Source organism: Balaenoptera acutorostrata, chromosome 12, assembly GCF_949987535.1.
Source record: "Balaenoptera acutorostrata chromosome 12, mBalAcu1.1, whole genome shotgun sequence".
Taxonomy (NCBI): Eukaryota; Metazoa; Chordata; class Mammalia; order Artiodactyla; family Balaenopteridae; genus Balaenoptera; species Balaenoptera acutorostrata.
Window position 1 is genome coordinate 83,083,443 of NC_080075.1, and position 21,137 is coordinate 83,104,579.

General features: G+C 37.0%; 1 protein-coding gene across 1 annotated transcript in view; it reads left to right on the forward strand.

Annotated features, from left to right (window-relative positions):
* Window positions 1-21,137, forward strand: part of NBAS (NBAS subunit of NRZ tethering complex) — a 345,265-nt gene that overhangs the window by 138,806 nt on the left and 185,322 nt on the right. Inside the window, exons 24-26 of the mRNA XM_007183498.2 lie at window positions 7,877-8,062; window positions 9,354-9,527; window positions 17,198-17,331. Of these exons, the coding sequence (XP_007183560.2) occupies window positions 7,877-8,062; window positions 9,354-9,527; window positions 17,198-17,331 (494 nt within the window). The remainder of the gene's footprint in view (window positions 1-7,876; window positions 8,063-9,353; window positions 9,528-17,197; window positions 17,332-21,137) is intronic.

Sequence of the window (21,137 nt, forward strand, 5' to 3'; positions counted from 1 at the left end):
TGTAGTCTTAGACCAGTATCACGCATCTGGAAATGACCCGTTCATATCAGTCACGTTAAGCAAAGGCATTATTACTTTGCTGATTCAGGAGAAACTCACCTGTAAATAATTGATGAAGAAAGCTCTTAAGTGAGTCAAAAAGGTGCATTTTTGGTAGTTTGTACAGGCAAATGTAGGTTGTATACTGTGTAGCAGACATCTTTTAAGATGGATGGCATCATTTGATTTACAGGAGTTTACAAACACGTAGTTTACTATTGTCTCTGGCTAACAAGAGAAGGGATTCTGTTTGGATCAGTTTTGTCTGAGCACTTTGTGGTTTTTAGCTGAACTTCTAGATATAACACTTGTTATTTCTTGCCTTTTTGATAGTAGCCATTGTAATGAGCATGAGGTGATATCTCATTGTGGTTTTGATTTGCATTTTCCTAATTATTAGTGATTTTGGACATCTTTTCATATGCCTGTTGGCCCTTTGTATGTCTTCTTTGGAAAAATGTCTGTTCAGCTCCTCTGCCTATATTTTTTATTTTTTGAATTTTATTTTATTTATTTTTTATACAGCAGGTTCTTATTACTTATCTATTTTATACATATTAGTGTATACATGTCAATCCCAATCTCCCAATTCATCCCACCCCCACCTCCCCTGCCACTTTCCCCCCCTTGGTGTCCATACATTTGTTCTCTACATCTGTGTCTCTATTTCTGCCCTGCAGACCGGTTCATCTGTACCATTTTTCTAGGTTCCACATATATGCGTTAATATATGATATTTGTTTTTCTCTTTCTGACTTACTTCATTCTATATGATAGTCTCTAGATCCATCCACGTCTCTACAAATGACCCGATTTCATTCCTTTTTATGGCTGAGTAATATTCCATTTTATATATGTACCACATCTTTATCCATTCATCTGTCGATGGGCATTTAGGTTGCTTCCATGACCTGGCTATTGTAAATATTACTGCAGTGAACATTGGGGTGCATGTGTCTTTTTGAATTATGGTTTTCTCAGGGTATATGCCCAGTAGTGAGATTGCTGGGTCATGTGGTAATTCTATTTTTAGCTTTTTAAGGAACCTCCATACTGTTTTCCATAGTGGCTGTATCAATTTACATTCCCACCAACAGTGCAAGAGGGTTCCTGCATTCTTATTTATTTCACACTTAGCTGATGTACAGTATATGAGAAAACATCATTCTAAGGCCCTGTGATAAAAGAGATGAGGAAGAGAGCATTATGACTTCTGCCCTAAGACATTGAATTTTATGGGAGTGGCAAGCATTCAAGTCATATACTATTATATTAAACATAACTTTTTAAGTTCTATAATAAAGGTACAAAGAGAAATGTTGGTAGAGACTAAGGAAAGGACAGATAATCTGACAAATAACAGGCAAAAGCATTTATGGAGAAGTATTGAAAATAGGTGTTGATGATAATGATTATGATAGCAACTAATATTCCATGCGGTGCTCACATCCGACAGGATGCACTGTTATAGGTACTTTACATATGTGATTTCCTTTAATCCTTGTCACCCTAGGAGATTAGTGCTTTCCTATTCCCATCATATATACTCATACTGAGGCACGAAAGTGTTAAAAAAAGAAAAAGTCATTCAAGGTCACAGACCTAGCATGTAAGGGTGCTAGGATTTGAACCCAAGTAGACTGGATCCAGAGTCCCTGTTCGTAAGCTCAACTAGGGGTAGACAGAGGAATGTGCACTTTTTCTTATACCGAAGTCATGCAGAGAGTCAGTAAGATTCTTCAGTGCTGAGTCACCTCCAATTTCCAAAGACAGTGGAGACAGTGGCAGAACACATAGGGCACATTGGGAGGAAGCTGCCTCGGGCACTCATGGTTACATTTTGCCAGTTCCAGGAACTCAAATATGACAGAGAGAAAAGAGAAGAACGATATTTTCAAACTTTGCCTTGTGAGTAGATACAGAAGACCTACAAAGTGTGATTAGATAGGTAGCCTTTTCCTAAAATCTCTTGTCTAATTTTTAACATGGTATATTCAGTATACAATTAGAAATGTACTTCTCTGTCTGTTCAAGACATTTCAGTCTTGGGAGTCTCCTTTTAATAAGAGGACATACTCACATGTGTATCAGCAAATGATATCACATATTAACTTCTTCATAGAAATGAGTTGGCCTAAGGCCAGAATGTAGCAAGGGACCATCAGATAGGTTATCTGCAGTTGCAGAAGCTCCAAGAACAAAAAGACGGGTTGTAGAAGCCTCCAAAAACTTTTCACATGCCCGAAGGAAAGAACATGAGCTTTGAAGACAGAGATACATGCTTAGAATATAGGAGTACCTTTATCACACTAGCTTCAGGTTACGCAAGCGTGACAGTAAGTGATAAAAAGATAACCTATTGCACAATAATATTTGAGATCCTCCTGTCCTTACCTGACTCTTTAGAAGGAAAAGTAAGTGGGAGCAGTTCAGAAATCACTTTACTCAATGGAACCTGGGTAGTCAGCGTAGCACAAAGGAAAAAAAACACCTCAATCATAATCAAAAGCAAGGTTTGTCAGTGCTTCCTTTTGTTAATAAAGTTTTACTGGAACACAGCCACACCCATTCATTTAAGTATGGCCTGTGTTGATTTTCTGTTACAGTGGCAGAGTTGAACAACTGTGGCAGGGCTCATAAGTCTAAAATATTCACTGTCTGGCTCTTTAGAAAACTTTGCATCCCCTGCTCTGAAAAAATCTAGAATAGCTATGTTGCCTCACGCAATACATTAAGCATTGGAATCAGCAAATGGGAGCCCATAAGCCCCTATGAATTGTTTTATGACCATAGGACATATGAAAAAAGCGAAATGCATTTCTGAAATTCCTCACTGACAACAACTCTGAAGCCGTATATACGATTTCTAGTTTCTTTTTCTTTTCTTTTGTTTTTAACATCTTTATTGGAGTATAATTGCTTTACAATGGTGTGTTAGTTTCTGCTTTATAACAAAGTGAATCAGTTATACAAAAACATATGTTCCCATATCTCTTCCCTCTTGTGTCTCCCACCCTCCCACCCTCCCTATCCCACCCCTCTAGGTCACAAAGCACAGAGCTTATCTCCCTGTGCTATGCGGTTGCTTCCCACTAGCTATCTATTTTACATTTGGTAGTGTATATATGTCCATGCCACTCTCTCACTTTGTCCCAGCTTACTCTTCCCCCTCCCCATATCCTCAAGTCCATTCTCTAGTAGGTCTGTGTCTTTATTCCCGTCTTGCCCCTAGGTTCTTCATGACCTTTTTTTTTTTTTTCTTCTTAGATTCCATATATATGTGTTAGCGTACAGTATTTCTTTTTCTCTTTCTGACTTACTTCACTCTGTATGGCAGACTCTAGGTCTATTCACCTCACTACAGATAACTCAATTTCATTTCTTTTTATGGCTGAGTAATATTCCATTGCATATATGTGCCACATCTTCTTTATCCATTCAACTGTCGATGGACACTTAGGTTGCTTCCATGTCCTGGCTATTGTAAATAGAGCTGCAATGAACATTTTGGTACATGACTCTTTTTGAATTATGGTTTTCTCAGGGTATATGCCCAGTAGTGGGATTGCTGGGTCATATGGTAGTTCTGTTTTTAGTGTTTTAAGGAACCTCCATACTGTTCTCCATAGTGGCTGTATCAATTTACATTCCCACCAACAGTGCAAGAGTGTTCCCTTTTCTCCACACCCTCTCCAGCATTTATTGTTTCTAGATTTTTTGATGATGGCCATTCTGACCGGTGTGTGATGATATCTCATTGTAGTTTTGATTTGTGTTTCTCTAATGATTAATGATGTTGAGCATTCTTTCCTGTGTTTGTTGGCAATCTGTATATCTTCTTTGGAGAACTATTTAGGTCTTCTGCCCAATTTTGGATTGGGTTGTTTGGTTTTTTGATATGGAGCTGCATGAGCTGCTTGTAAATTTTGGAGATTAATCCTTTGTCAGTTGCTTCATTTGCAAATATTTTCTCCCATTCTGAGGGTTGTCTTTTCGTCTTGTTTATGGTTTCCTTTGCTGTGCAAAAGCTTTTAAGTTTCATTAGGTCCCATTTGTTTATTTTTGTTTTTATTTCCATTTCTCTAGGAGGTGGGTCAAAAAGGATCTTGCTGTGATTTATGTCATAGAGCGTTCTGCCTATGTTTTCCTCTAAGAATTTTGTAGTGTCTGGCCTTACATTTAGGTTTTTAATCCATTTTGAGTTTATTTTTGTGTATGTTGTTGGGGAGTGTTCTAATTTCGTTCTTTCACATGTAGTTGTCCAGTTTTCCCAACGCCACTTATTGAAGAGGCTGTCTTTTCTCCATTGTATATTCTTGCCTCCTTCATCAAAAATAAGGTGACCATATGTGCGTGGGTTTATCTCTGGATTTTCTATTCTGTTCCATTGATCTATAATTCTGTTTTTTTGCCAGTACCATACTGTCTTGATTACTGTAGCTTTGTAGTATAGTCTGAAGTCTGGGAGCCTGCTTCTTCCAGCTCCGTTTTTCTTTCTCAAGATTGCTTTGGCTATTCGGGGTGTTTTGTGTTTCTCTGCCTATATTTTAATTGGGTATTTGTTTTTTGTGTTGTTGATCTGTGTGAGTTCTTTATATATTTTGGATATTAACCCTTTATCAGATACATGATTTTCAAATATCCTGTTCCATTTGGTAGGTTGTATTTTCATTTTGTCGATGGTTCCCTTTGTTGCACAGAGGCTTTTTAGTTTGATATAGTCCCACTTGTTTATTTTTGCTTTTGTTTCCCTTGCCTGAGGAGACAGATCCAGAAAGATATTGCTAGAATAATGTCAAAGAGTGTACTGCCTATGTTTTCTTCTAGGAGTCTTAGGGTTTCAGGTCTTACATTCAAGTCTTTAATCTGTTTTGAATTGATTTTTGTGTATAATGTGAAATAGTGGTCTAGTTTCATTCTTTTGCATGTGGCTGTCCAGTTTTTCAACACCATTTATTGGAGAGACTGTCTTCTCTCCATTGTGTCTTCTTTGCTCCTTTGCCAGAAATTAGTTGTCCATATATATGTGGATTTATTTTTAGACTCTTAACTCTGTTTTATTGATCTATGTGTCTGGTTTTCTGCCAATACCAGTTTTAGTGTTTAATGACTGAAATTTGAGTTACAAAATATTTATTCAGGTTTTTAAAAACTAGCACTAACAAAAAGAAAAAGGCCTATACTGGAATGCAAAATAAGTTATCATTTTTTACACTTATCTTTTTTCTTTCTTTCTTTTATTAATACTTTATTTTTTAGAGGAGCTTTAGGTTTATAGAAAAATTGAGTAGAAAGTACAGAGTTCCCATGTAGTCCCCTCACTTTCTGCCCTACCCACTAGTTATCCCTATTATTAACATCTTGCATTTGAGTGGTATGTTAGTTACAGTTGATGAATCAAGTTGTCTTTCAGTGGGCAAATGGATAAATAAACAGTGGTACATACACACAATAGAATATTACTCAACTCTAAAAAAGAAATGAGCAATCAAACCATGAAAAGGTGCGGAGGAACCTTAAATGCGTATTACTAAGTTAACGAAACCAGTCTGAAAAGGCTATATACTGTTTGATTCCCATTATGTGACATTCTGGAAAAGGAAAAATGATGGAAACAGTAAAAAGATCAGTGATTGCCAGGGGTTGGTGGTAGAGGGATGAATAGATGGAACACAGAGAATTTTTAAGGCAGTGAAAATACTCGGTATGATACCATAATGATGGATACCTGTCAGTCTACTTTGGTCTAAACACACAGAAAGTAAACACCAGGAGTGAACCCTAATGTAAACTGTGAACACTGAGTGATCATGGTGTGTCAGTATAGGTTCATTGATTGTAACAAAGGTGCTACCCTGCTGGGGGATGTTGGTAATGGGAGAGGCTGTGCATGTGTGGGGACTGGGGGGATGTGGGGAATCTCTGTACTTTCTGCTCATTTTTGCTGTCAACCTAAAACTGCTCTAAAAAAGAAAGTCTGTTAAAAATAAAAACAAAGTTAGCACTTTCTGAAATATAATTTTTTAAGTCTAATTATAATTCCTAGACATCTTGATTTCTGTTTTAGTAATCAAGAATAATTATAAAGATTTGCTGTGTACCTGAAACTATCACAAAATTGTTAATAGGCTGTACCCCAATATAAAATAAAAAGTTAAAAAAAATGAATAATTATAAAGAAAGGAAAGTGATTTGGGGGTGCTTTATTTAGTTGGCTGTATACGCTTTCATCTCTTTGATTTATTTAAAAACACAATAGGGGTATTGTTCTTTAGCTTCATTTTATATATTGATGTTTCATGTGGCTTATGTGATAATCAAAGTGGTATCTGACATAGTTTTATCTTTTTCATTTTTACAGGTTAAACTGATGTAGTACTACTTCTTCCTTAGTGCCTATAAATGGCTTTTGGAAATCTTGTTTGTTGGTTTAGGAAAATGTGTACATATAGTGGTGAAATTTATCTATTGGGGGCTTGGGGTATGTGGTATAATTCTGTAAGTTGTAACAGAACCTACTTTAAGGTGTCAGTAATTAGATTTTCAAACATTTTTACTTCAGTGATTATTTTGGAAAGCAACAACGTCAAAGTTGATATTAGAAACACAGATCTGGATCGCAAAATGGGTTGACTGTGTCACAAATTGCTAACGTGCTATGTGTTCAAACTATTGCACAAAGTTGTGTTTTACATATCAAGTTTCTTCATACTTTCTGAGATTTTCTGAGTTTTTAAGAACTTGGTATACAGGTAGATGTGGCTTTTCCGACATTAATTGTCCTTTTGTTAAGGTATTGCCGGATCCCTTCCCTTTTGCCTCATGCCTTATCTACCTGTAGTTTTCCCCCTTATTTTGATTTGCGCCACTCTTTTCAACTGAACATGCAGTTCTTCTTTTTTCACCTCTTCACCTGTTAATCCCTGAGTCCTGGAAGGGCTTTGGGTGGATCTGTGATATCGCTTGGCATTTTTTCTTTGTGCTGTGTGACTGTTTCCTCTCCCCTTTTCCTCCTTTCCTCGCACCAACGCTTCCCTCATCATTCTCAGCAGTGATTTTGCTTTGTATTTCATGGGGAAGGTTGAGAAATCACTTCCATTTGCCCCACTCTTTCCAGCTTTCCCACAGGAGAGGTCTCTCTTGCATTCTCCTGAACTGGGGGTTAAGGCCATGTTAGATGATTTTGCTGTCAATCAGAATATGTCCATTTTATAAACCTGATCAAGTGATGGGAGTGAAATTGCTGTGTATTGAGCATCTGCAGAAAGATTATTCTTTGTTTTGTTGTAAGGGAGGTCTAAATAGTTGAATTGGGACAGAGAAGGTTGAATTAATCAGAGTTAATCGTTCAGCAAGAGTTTATTGAATGTCGTCTATAGGGAGGACTTGTGGAAGGAGAGGTACTGTACAGGACTATGGAAGCCAAGCATTCTTTTTGGGGCAGAGTGGTATAGTGAAAATAGGTTAATTTGACATTATCACTACCTAGCTATGTTTTTTCTTTCTTGCTTGTTAATGTTCTGAGAATTAAATAGACAAATATATGTAAACTGCTCAGTAAACTGTAATGCTCTACGAATTGAAGATGGTTGTCTTTTATTTTTATTTTCAGTATTTCTTGGTGATTATTTGATTCTTTTGGGACAGTTTGGTGCTGATATATTTCATAAAGAAGTCTGATGTTTTTGTACTGAATAAAAAAGTATGTAGTAATGCAGTTTTATATAAAATGATTATAAGGATTATTGCTAGATTCTATACTAGAGGCTTTTACTTTAGAATATATGGAAAAGAAAGATATAATACTCACAGACTTACTGTTGCCTTTCCATTTTAGGTTGACTGTGCATTGTCACTTATTCGACTTGGAATGGAGCGGAATATTCCTGGTTTGCTGGTTCTCTGTGATAATTTGGTTACTCTGGAAGCATTGGTTTATGAAGCAGGGTGTGATTTAACCCTAACCTTGAAAGAACTCCAGCAGATGAAAGACATTGAAAAACTAAGATTACTGATGAGTAGTGTAGGTTTTATTTTAAAACTTTCTTTTTAACTATTCTATATGTACTTTGATTAATATGTGTCTCAAAGCCAAAGATGTAGTGTCCTTCAAACCAGAGAACTTAGTCAATAAAGGAAGGTTTCTTGACTTGAAAAAAATAAATCAAGTTTTATGAATAAATTACTGAAGGCATCCAAAACCATTTTGGCTGGTTTTGTACCTTCTTTGCCCTGCATTCATACTTGTCTGTATATGACTTTCTTCCCCCCTTCTAGCGAGGCATATTTAAATTAGCTGTCATTCTCGTAATCATGTTTCTAATCCTTCACTTTGTTAAAATTCCCAACTACTTGTATATTCAGATGATTGGCTGGGTGGTTGTATGAAGAAAACATCTTGGCTTCAGGGTTTGTATGTGTAGGAGAATTTGCCCGGCCATTCTTAGATTTTTGGGGGGGTCACTCGGGGGAGAAAGTACAGTATCCAAAGTTAGGAACCGATTTCTACTGGCCCACTTTTCCTCTCTTTCTCGTGCCTCTCACCATCTTTTTTCCTCGTATCAATCCCCCTTTTCTCTTTCCCTCTGTCCCCACCTTCCTTTTCTCTTACTAATTTCTTTTCCCTATGATCCACCAGTGAAAATTGAGTTGTGTTACATGCAAGATGCCTCTTAAGAGATTCAGGTGTTGTATCTCCTGGGATAAAGAAGAGAAGGGATTGTATAATTTCAGGGATAAGGAGTAAGATTATGTGTGTCATTTGGAGTTTCGTGAAGGTGGATGTGAAGGGGTAAAACAAACAGAAGAAGAGGAAAAGGGTGGAAGAGAATCTGGGATTTCTCAAGTGGCTCCTTTCTAGAGCTTCTTTGTGCGTATCTCTCTCTGTCCTTTTCTCTTTCACACTCTCTGTCGGCCTATTCCCCGCCCCCCCGCCGACTCTTTTTACACATACACAGACACACACTCTGGGGATAGAATCTCTCTTTGCTCTGGAAGACCTCAGGGCTGAGCAGCTGCCGCAGCGTGCTTGTCTTGCAGAGCTGGGCTTAGGCTGTCGGGGCCCCCAGGGTGGTCCTGGTGCTAAAGAGATGGGCCACAGCGCTCTTGGCTGCTGTTGGCTCTCCCGGCCCCAGGCAGAAGGTGATTCTCCTGCTGCCTCTCAGTCTCCTGTGAGGCGTGAATTGGAGTATGTTTTAGAAAGTGTTGGGCTTTCATTGTTTCACATGAGTCTGATTATCCTTGAGCTTTAACTTGTCTGTTATTATCAGGTATTTAATTTAACGTGTGTTTGTTTTGGTGAATTACATTTTCAGTGTTCTGAGGACAATTATGTGACAAGTGCCTACCAATGGATGGTCCCCTTTCTTCATCGTTGTGAGAAACAGTCTCCTGGTGCGGCTAATGAGCTATTAAAGGAATATTTAGTAACTTTAGCTAAAGGAGACTTAAAATTTCCCCTGAAGATATTTCAGCATTCCAAGCCTGATGTAAGTAGAAACTTTAACATCTTAAAAAATCTCTGTACTTTTTCCCCTACAGAATTAGGTTTTACTTACAAATTTTTTAACACTAGGCTTTGCAAGTAATTTCTCTTTAAACGGAAGAAGTGGTTATCATTTTATTCTTTAAAAATGTTTTAGCAGTTTAGTCCAAAAATTTTTTGGAAGTTTTTAAGATTGTGTTTACCTTGATTGATTTACTCCAAAGTTTGTTGACTCTTTACTACATTGTGGAAACTGGCAATACCAAAAAGACTAATAATTGAAAGGTATTGAATTCTTACTATAGGCAGGCACTTTACAAGTGTTAACTCATTTAATCCTTGTAACAATCCTATGATGTAGATATTTTGATTATATTACTATTACAGGAAAAGAAAATCGTGATACAGAGTGGTTAGGCAATTGCCCGGGGTCACAGTAAGGAGTGGAACCTTGGGTTCAAACATAGGTTTTCTAGTTTCCCAGCTGTGTTCTTAACCATTATGCTTTAATGTAACACCAATAGAAGAAGAAGAAAAAACTTCTACCCTTGAGGACCTTCAAAATATTTATTAAAATTTTTAGGATCCCATAAGAAGATCTTATAATTATTCTTAATAACTTTTATATTTGCTTAAGACTGACCTATCTATCTATCTATCATCTATCTATCTATCTTCTTTATAGAAATCAAATAGCTGTTCAGATTTACTGGTGATAAATCGTTTTGTTAAGTGCGGGTTACTTTTGAAATGTAAATAACCTCTTAATTTAACCATAAATCAAATATACTGTTTCAAGGGATAGTGACTCCCTTTCCGTTGGAGGGGACGCAAGCAGTATGGCGTAGTCACTCGAGGTACTGACTTTGTAGTGAGAGTTAAAGCATTAGGTTGGGATTCAAGCAGAGCATTGAAGGCCCCTTCTAATCCTAAATTCTAATTGAAAGTACTCCTTGTACTAGCTTTTGTTAGCAATTTGATGTCCTCTAAGGTATTTGGTCATAGACCATTATAATCAAGATGAAAAGGAAAGCATTGCTTAGTTAATCTCACACATTTTTTGGTTTCTGGAAGGGCTGTCTGTCAGAAATATCTGTGTTCATTGGCTATTTAAAGTTTTCCATCTTCTCATAAGCAGTTTCCATTTAGTATTCTGATTTTAAATTTGGGGTGGTTTACTATGAGCTGAGGGTGGGTTGCTTATGACAGCAGAATGCTATGTGAGAAGCCGGATGGGTTGAATATGAATGTTTTATGAGGAAGAAAGAAGTGACTTTAAATTCTTTCCAGCAATCTTGTTTGCGATCCTTCTTCCTTACAGAGTCTTGTAAATCCTTTGCATATAGTCAGCTTTTTGTTGTTTTTACTTGGCAATTTAGCATGTGCCTTTTGAATAAAATATATAGCCATTTGCCTTTCTTGAAATATGTCAAAATCAAAGCAGAGAATAATGGTGTTGCTGGGCTCTTCCTTTCCAATCCACCCTCTCTATTTCTATCGATGTTATCTTTCCACAGCACAAATTTGATCATGTCATGATCTACAGAAAATCTCTGGTGGCCTACCATTGCCCGCAGGGTAAATGTTGGGCTCTCTTAAGTGGCGTGGAAGGTTCTTTGCGGTCTGCTTCTAGTCTACCTCTTCAGCCTCATTTCCCTTCATGAATGCACTGGTTTACCCACACTAACTTTTCACCTCTTCACCCTGTCAGGTTCTTTCATGCCTTTTTGTGTTCTGTGAGCCTATTTCCTTTGCTTGTGGTAATCGGGCCCCTTTCCTTCATTTAACAAATACCTGCCTACCCTTCAGAATCCTGCTGTCCAAGACTCCCTCTGCTGTGAAACCTCCGGGGACTTATCTGTGCTAGGGTGGGCCTTGTAGCTCCCTCTAGAATCACGCATGTCTCACCGTGCTGTCATTGCTTGTTCAAGTTTGTCTCTCCCTCTCTTTGTTTCCTGGGTCTGTCCTCTGTGTCTCCAGTGTCTCTGTACTGCCAGGGACTAGCCCAGTGCCGTGTAGAGAGCAAGTGCTCAGTGCATTTTGGCAGGGCAAATGAAGGCATGAATGATTAACTCTGGGTTTCATTATGATGCTTTAGATCACTTGATTACATTTATTTGCTGTGCTAGGATTGTCCTTGGAGCATTGTTTTTATTTTATTTTCCTTGACTGTTCGCAAAAAGAATTTACCTTGGATCTGCCATGAATCATGCACAAGGTATTTTTAGTGCTATAAAAGGAGCCGTGATTTCTGTATCCAACAGCTTAGGTTAAGGTCTGCTGCATTAACAAATGACCCTGCAATCTAAGTAGTTGACAACAGCAAACGTTCATTTCTCACAAGTGTCATGTAGGCTGTGGTTGGGCTTCTGCTGTGTTCCACGTCTTGTTCATTCCAGGACTCAGGCTGAAAGAACAGTTCCCTTTTCTGACTTGTGGCGCAGGAAAAAGAACAAAGCCGAACCACACAGTGGCTCTTAAAGCTTAGCTCCCAGTACCTCAGATTACTCCCTCTCACATTTCACAGGCTGAAGGCTCTGTGGCCACACCTGGTGTTAATGGGGCAGGGAAGAACAATCCTCTACTAGAAAGGGGGGGAGCGAATAATGGGAACAATAAGACAAATTCAGATTTGTCTTTTCAACTATCTCATGTGTTTCAAACTCTTCCTCTCTTTTATAACATCCTGATTTTAAGCACTCATTTCTGATTTTAAGCCATGACTCTTTGCTTGAATCCCTCTTTGGGAAGTGAAACTTGTGACGTAACTTGGGCAAGTCTGGATAGAGATGACTTGGCAATAAAATATTCTACCTTCTCGTATCATTTTCTGTCTTTTATACTTTTTTTTTTTTAATGCATTTGTGCATCAGAACTATATGGATTAAAAAGAAAACAATTTTCTAGGCCCAACCCAGATATAATAGATTAGAATTTGGGGGAATATGGAATATGCCACTCTTGTTTTTGCTGTTCCCACCATTCTCGTATGGTGAAGGTCACTTTAATCTGATCCGGTATTGAGCTGTTTCAGGTTTCAAAAAGACTGTCCTATTTCCAGTTCTCCCGTATTCCTAGGGTATGATCCTTTGGGGGTCCAAATTAGAAGTATTGGATACTTACTAGGCCCTTCTGCTTGTAGATACCAGACTGTATTCCAGTAATGGGGACAAACGGGAAAGTCTCCTTAACACTGTAAACTCTCAGCTGCAATTTCCTGTTGGCCTACTTTGGGCCCACACTCCTTAGGAAATTGAAAAGTGCCTCCAGGACTGTGCTGTTCAGTACGGTAGCCACTAGCCATGTGTGGTTATATAAATTAAAATATAAAATTGAAAACTGTTACCCAGTCTCACTAGTTTTCTATGCTAGTCCCAGTATTTTACAATTACAAACAGTGCTACAACGAGTAACCTGTTTATATTTATTTTGTACTATTGGCATATCTTCAGGGTATATTCCTGCAAGGGGATTCCGGGCTCTAAAGGCAGGGTTGTGTTGGTATTTACCACATTTCTCTCCAGACGGGTTGTTCCAATTTACATTTCCACCAGCACTGTGTGAGCATGGCTCTTTCTCCACAACTCTGCAGACATAATTTGTTGTCATATTTAAAACATTTTGCCACCGTGATAGGTGAAAAATTACATTTCAGTGTTGTTTTAATTTGTACTTCTCTAAATATGAGTGAATTTGAACATTTTCTCATATGCTTGAGAGGCATTGTCATTTTTGTGAATTGTCCATTCCTGCCTTTTCCCCATTTTTCACTTTGATTTTTGTTTCTTTGTGCCTTAACTTTTAGAAATTCATATATATTAGTGTAATTAGTCCTTTTCCTGTGGTTTCTATTGTGAATATTTCACCCAGTGGGTAGGTTGTCTCTTGACTTTGTTTATGGTGTATTATGCCATGCAAAATCTTTTACAGTTTATTTTTTGTGTAATCAAACTGAGCAATTTTTTTTTTAAATTGCTTCTGTATTTTGAGGCATGGTGAGAAAGCCTTCTCCTATTACAAGGTTAAAGAAGAAATCACTCATGTTTTCTTCTAGTACTTGTATGGCTTTATTTTTATGTTTAGACCCTTAATCTATTAGGAGTGTTCTTTTGCAGGGTGTGAGATATGGATCTATTTTATGTTTTCCCTAATGCTACCTAGTTGTTGCAGCACCATTTAGTAAAAAAGTTTATCTGTACCTGAGTGATTTGAGATGCCACCTTTGTCATATACAAAATTTCCATTTGTTTTGAGTCTAATTCTAGAGTTTCTCTATTGTTTTATTGGTCTGTTTGTCCATATACTAAGTACCACACTGTTTTAATTATAGAGGTTTTATAGTGTGTTTTTAAAGTCTGGTATGGGTAGTATTCCTCTGTAGTGTTTTCTTCCCCCCAGTTTTTTTTTTTAATTTATTTATTTTATTTATTTATTTATTTATTTATTTATTTATGGCTGTGTTGGATCTTCGTTTCTGTGCGAGGGCTTTCTCTAGTTGCGGCAAGTGGGGGCCACTCTTCATCGCGGTGCGCGGGCCTCTCTCATTATCGCGGCCTCTCTTGTTGTGGAGCACAGGCTCCAGACGCGCAGGCTCAGTAATTGTGGCTCACGGGCCTAGTTGCTCCGCGGCATGTGGGATCTTCCCAGACTGGGGCTCGAACCCGTGTCCCCTGCATTAGCAGGCAGATTCTCAACCACTGCGCCACCAGGGAAGCCCCCCCCCCCCCCCAGTTTTTAAAAAGTTATTCTTGTATATATTTTTTTCTATCTGAACTTTAGTATAATGTTCAGTCACCCTATTCAAGAATAGGGGGCATCATTCTATTTGTTCATATCTTTCTTAGTGTCTTTCAGGAATGTTTAAAATTTTTCCTTATATAGGTTTTGCATATTTCTTGTTAAATCTATTCCTAACCACTTAATTTTCTGTTTACATTACAAATTGAGTTTTATTTACCCTCATTTTCTCTAACTTTATTGTTTGTGTATATGAAAGTTATTGATTTTTGTATGATAATTTTCAGTGATTCTTTCACTGTTTCACTGATTTCTTTTGTTGCTTGTTTCTCTGGGGTTTCCCAAGTATTCTATCTTAACATCTGTTGTTCTTTTTCTAGTTGTCTACTAGTGCATAATTTTAAGACCTTTTAAAAGAAATTATGACTTTGTTACATTTTACCTTGCTATGCAATATGGGAGATAATTTGCTGCCCCTGGTGGGGAAGATTTATTGATTTCTTGGAAAGTCCTAAATGGGCTCCCTCCTATTAGCTTGAGGTGGGACAAATGACGGTTTAATAGTGACCACTGAGATATTAGTACAGGAATAATGAGAATAAAAGGAAGTGTGTCTTACTGTATGAAGTTGGACATCTGTAGAGAGTCTAATAGGACAACAGTGAAAAGTGTCTTAATGTGAGCATTATGATTCACGTACACAGTAGATTGTATTAAGAAGGATATGCTGAGTGGCATAGGAAGAGAACAGAAAAGTGCCATAGGAGTACAGAGAGGAGAAAGAATTCATGTAGAGAGTAGTATGAGGATTTATTCATTGGGCCAGCATTTATCAAGTATAAGCAAGAGACTCTGGAAATCTGGGGAGGTCCAATTGAAGTCAGCCAAATGGACATAAAACTGGATTATTCGGGAGGTTTTAGAGACTAAGGTTTTAAGAAGTTCCTTGAGAAGACATTCCAGGTAGGAGTAGAATAAGACAAGGGGACGTAATCAGACTAATGCCATGTTTAGATAAAGGCAAGTTATTTAACCTGAGTGAATTAAAACTTTGAGCAGAGAGGTAGCGGTTCATAGGACTGGAAAAGTGGGTGGGCACCAGGCCATGAAGGAGCCTGAGTGGAAGGCAAAAAGTTTACTCTTTACCTTTCATATTGAAGGTCTACTAAAGGGTTTTGAACATACCTGATCAAATAGGGACTCTAGAACATTTAACTTTCAAGCGACACTTCAGCGTCTCAGGGAGGGAAAGACAGGAAGCAGGAAGATGGAGGGAAACATCAAGGGCTATGGCTTCTGTTTCAGCCGGTTTCCCACGTTGTTCCTTGACTGAAACTGGTTTCCGTTTTTTCATCTTCCTCAGATGCTTCCTGACCATGTTTTTTATTACCATATTTTTTTATTGTTTATTACCATATTTTTCCTCAGACTCTTCCGTTCTTCCGTACGTGAAGCTCTTCTGCAGGATCGTGAGAGCTGACACTTAGCTTAGGCCCTGGAGCCACTTGCCTGCGCTCAGATCCTGGCTTGACCGTGACCAGTTCTGTGCCTTGAGCAAGTTGTTCGTCCCCTCAGTGCCTCGATTTTCCCTTTATGTAAAGTAGAAATGATACTAGCACTAACCTTACAGGATTGTTTTGAGGATTTGTGAATTAACACACTTAAAGCGCTTAGAAACAGTACCTGGCACACAATAAGAAAATGGGAAAAGCTAGCTATTTTCGTTAATTTTTTTTTTTTAACATCTTTATTGGAGTATAATTGCTTTACAATGGTGTGTTAGTTTCTGCTTTACTGACACTCTTGTTGTACCCTGCTTGTCCCTATTTCACCAGTTTGTCACTTTGCAACCTTGGATAACTAACTTTGTCAAATGTTGATGTCAAATTAATGATATATTTCTTAATACCTTGAAGAAATCCTTTAACCCAAGTACTTTAGAAAACTTTACTTCCCTGATAACCTTATTAAGGTTTCCTCTTTCCATCCATTTCTTCTTCTCATCCATTGATGTGGTTTTTCTACTGAGAAAATGCCTTTGTTTGGCAGCTTCTCTTCATCACTTTCCTCTCTGTTTTGTGAGTTTCTACTAAAATGTTGAAAAGTAGTAGATGGTTATTATGGAAATCATCTTAAGCTTATTTTGTTGTTGTAAAGGGCTCTAAGAAAATAGTTTCAAACTTCTATTTTGGTTTCGTGGTGGTAATAACATAAGCATTCTACATGTATTCAGTTATTTAATCCTCACAACAATGCTATTAAGAAGATGTTAATATTCCAGTTTTATAGATGAGAAAAACAAGGCAGAAATCTGTTATTTTTATATCCCAGAAAATACTTTAAGAATGGGTCTCTGTTGTTTACAATGGGAAAGTGACCCCCAATAGCCATTTTTCTGCATCAGAAATATGGAGTGTATTTTGGGATATGAATATTACTGCATTACAATGCGATTTCTTTCGAATAGAATGTCAATACTGTTGTGTTAAATGACTAATACATAATGCATACTGAAAAATAGTAGGTTTGAACATCTCTGAATGTTAGTTAAGGAATTTTACATATTTTTGTGATTGAAACACATAAAATTTGGTTTTAGGGTTAGAAATGTTGTTTTTAATGAATTGCCTTTTTAGTTCACTGTGTTTCTTCTATCTGCTTTATCTTGAATGGGTCATGAATTGAAGAATCTGTTTTCAGCAGATGCAAAGCTTATGGGTACAAATTTTCTTTTCTTGCTGATTCTGTAATTAAAATGCAATTTCATTTCGAATAATTAAAGACCCCCAAAGTCTGTAAGCTAAAGAAAAAAACCAAGATTTGTTTCTGCAGCTGATTAATTGCACTATTTAATATTCTATTGACAGTGGTACTGGGATATGGCAAAATGGAATGTAAATCTATTGACATTTAGCACAACATGTTTTATTTCTCTAGTTGCAGCAAAAAATTATTCCTGATCAGGACCAACTGATGGCAGTAGCACTAGAATGCATCTATAGCTGTGAACGAAATGACCAACTCGCTCTTTGCTATGACGTATTAGAATGTCTGCCACAAAGAGGATATGGGTAAGAACCCACAGTGTGCCTTTGTTATGGTTGTGTCTTTTTACTCTAACAGTTAAAATGAAGATGTTGCTTCTCTGAATGTTCATTATAGAGAATTTTGGGAATATAAAGAAGAAAATGAGATCATGTGCAAACCTGTTGCTTCGAGATAGACACTTGTTTTTCTAACAGTATATAGGACATCACTATAATTTTGTTAACCTTGATAATTATCCATTAAAAAGCAAGCAAGAATATCACTACCACCACAACAAAAAGTACTCTCTTAAGTGGATAGATGGTGATATCTCTTTGTTTTAAATTGTGTTTCTAATTAAGCTTTTTCCTTATTTATGGGCTAGTTGTATTTTTTCTATGAATTGTTTGTTCTTGGCCCTTGCCCAGAGTAAAACTTCTAAGTAATAATGTATGGATATACATACCTCATTTAGTGGTATGCAAATCAGATTTATATTTTCTCTTTGGAAGTCACATAACAATCATTCCTTTAATCACTCTTTTAACACATAGTACATATTATAAATTTCATATCTGGAGAAGTTAATAACAGCACATGGAAAAGCACTGAATGAAAAATCGGTGGGCCTGTTTCTAAGCCTTTGTGACTACAGCTGAATCATGTAGCTTCTATGGTCATCAGTTTCCTCATTTGCAAAATTAGGTGTTTAGGCAAGAAGTCTTCCTCATGCTTTGTTTTCTTCTTCTCCTCTCTCTTTCTTCTTTTCTCTCTCTCTTTTCCTTCCAAGGAAATTTTTATTTTTTTGTGTGAAATGAATGATAGAAGTCACTTGATTTTGCAAGCCAATGTGAAATAATTGTTTCACGTAGTCATTAATAGAATTGAAATCAGGTGAAAAATTGATGGGGAAGGGATATTTGCATGGTACCAAAGTATTACCTTTAGCAAATTTTTTTTTTTTTGTAATTTCAAAGGGGAAATTTACCTTTATAAAGTCTAAGTCTGACTGCCGTCACCTTTGATCAAGTTATCAAATATGGCATCACTTACAATCAGGCAGCCTAGCCATATGTGCCTCCTGGTGAGAAGCAGTATGAAGTAAAATTACTTACCCTGAATCTAATCAATCCTTTAAGCCAAACTTCTAGTTTACAGTCAATGTAGGGAATAAGAGAACAAGTTAAATACCACCATGAAGAAAAAAACCAGATAAATACAGACTGTGAGATATTCTACAGGTCATATTGTCTTTTCACTTTGAAAAGTCAGTGACATGGAGAAAAACAAATTGGTGGGGATGAGGAGGTGCTATTCTAAAATCGTGAAGTCCAAGAGAACATGATCCCCTTCTAATTTTTAACCATAAAATAAATAATGTATGTACTAGTTAAAATCAGGGTACAGGAAGACTTGTAATTGATACAAAACTATTGGTTGCTCTCCTTCCCCATCCTTTGATACCTGTCTTCTAAAAGTAAACACTCATTATAGATCATGATTTTCTTCTTGACTTTGCCTGCCTCCTTTAAAATATTATGCTCACGTTGCTATTTATTGATTTTACAATTTTAGATGATTATTGACTTCCTTTCATTGACGCCTACCCTTCCCCCATACCTACTTCTCTTAACCATTTTTTTCAGTGTAGTCAAAGTGGTATTTCAATCATTATGATTATGTATATACTGTTTACACAGGTATGATTGTATTTCCTTTTTATGCAAACTTTTTGCTTTTCGTGGATTGAATAATTTCCTTTTTTGTCATTGTTTTTTGTTTCCATTTACCTCCCTCACTCTTCTGACAGAAGTGTAAAATTCCTTTTCAAGGTCAAAAATATCTAGTAATCTCTCCTTTCTCTTTTCACTCTGTGTCTCTCTCTCTCCCTCTTACTTTTGAAACATCTTTCTTAGAATTGTCTTTTCTCTTCCTTTGATATGAATTGTTCTCTACTCTGCTGTACAGCGTTCATCCTTGGACTTCTGTTTGCGTCTCTCTTGTGTTGCATATTGCATTTCTGGGATTATTATCTTTCCCTTTCTTTACTTATTCCCTCATTTTGATGGAACATAATCTTGAATAGCTTCCTGTCAAATGTTGCTTGGAGGCATTTTTATTTTAAGACTATCACATGTCAAAAAAAATCATAATTGCATCCTTACACTTGATGGAAGGCTTGGCTGTGTATGGAATTCTAGGTTTCTGATCCTTTTCCTTGTGAGTTTCGAAGGCATCACTCATGTCTTCTCCTTTCAGTGTTGTTGAGAAGTCCAAGGCCATTATATGGCTTTTTCCTCCCCTTTTTGGAATACTTCAAATATTCCTTTTTGGAATATTTCTAATGTTCTGAAATATCATAAGGATGTGTTTTATTCTGAGTCTAAATTTATCATCGTTCGTTTAAATCATGTATTTCAACCTGGAAACTCATGTCCTTCAAACTGTTGGGAAATTTTCTTATATTTTTTTCCTGTTAAGTTTCCTTGATAAGTTTATTTGCATGTCCTTCTTTTTTCTCTTTTTTTGCACATTTTAAATTTATTTACTGCCCTTTTTGTTCTTTTTCCCATGTTTTGATCTTTTGTTAAGTGATCTGGGAGATTGCTATAGTTTTATCTTCTAATCTGTATTTTGAATTTAAAATTTATTTTGGCTTTCTTATTTAAATTCCAAGAACTTTTTCTCATTCACTTTCAAACAAAATAATATCCTGCTCTTGTTTCACAGATGCATAAATTCACTTCTACACCCTGCATTACCCTTACCCCACCGTGATCTCTGATTTTTCATATTCTGTTTGTTTGCATCTCTGTTTTTACTGTGAGGACCTTTCCTCCATGTCTAGTGATTCTTGGCCATTAATTTATGTCTAAGATACTAAAAGTTGATTGGATGCCTTGTGACAAGCTGAAGGCTTTTCATTATAGGCGTCCTTGGGAAATTGCCTTATATGTGAGCAGCTAGACTGTCAATCTTGCTTCAGTTTTGATTTTGGGGGGGTAAGGTAATCTTAGATTCTGTGTATTATGTTACAGAAATGTTGGGTGGTTTGTAGATCCTGATTATTCATCTCTTCTCATTAAGCATCTAAGTACTGACCCCCAAGAAAGAAAGCAGTTAGCCTTGTTACTGGTAAAGCTAAATGGAGACTGTACTAGTGGTTAATACTTCCCTTCTTCAGTCCAGGTTTAGGGAATCTTCATGTAGGAAAAGTTATAATCACAGCATCTATTTATTACCCAAACCTGTACAGATATGACCACAAGCTCCCTCCCATCCTTAGTGAAGAGCAGCAAGTGTACCTCTGGGAACTGTGGGCCTTCAGTAGGCAACAAAGGGCTGGTAACGTTGATTGTATTAACAACTTTTTAGCAAACTGTCATTACTCATCATTTAAAAACCTCAGCCCAGTGGATGTCAGAGTATCAGTAGTCAAGGTGCTCTTCCCAGAGGGTGACAAGAGATGCAGAATCCTCTTCTTAACAAGCACCTCAGAGAGCAGAAGTGGTGGGGAGTTTCTTCCTTAAATGGTCTAGGTGGGTAATTTGATGGTCCCTCTGCCCACTTGATGCCCCTTGGTTGTCCTTGAATCATCTAGGTAAAATCATTGACTTCCAACTGACATGTGCAATTTTTAAAAATAAATATATTAGACTTAGTTCTTCAGTAAGATCAAATAAGCATAAATATCAATTAGAGCTTATCTATTAACTTTTAAATAATAATTTGCCTACCATGAGGAGATAGTCATGATATCAATTGAATGATGATATTAAAAGAACATTTTTTATGTAGACATTATAATGAGAGGATGAGTATATTTGTTTCAAAGAATGTGTAGGCTAAG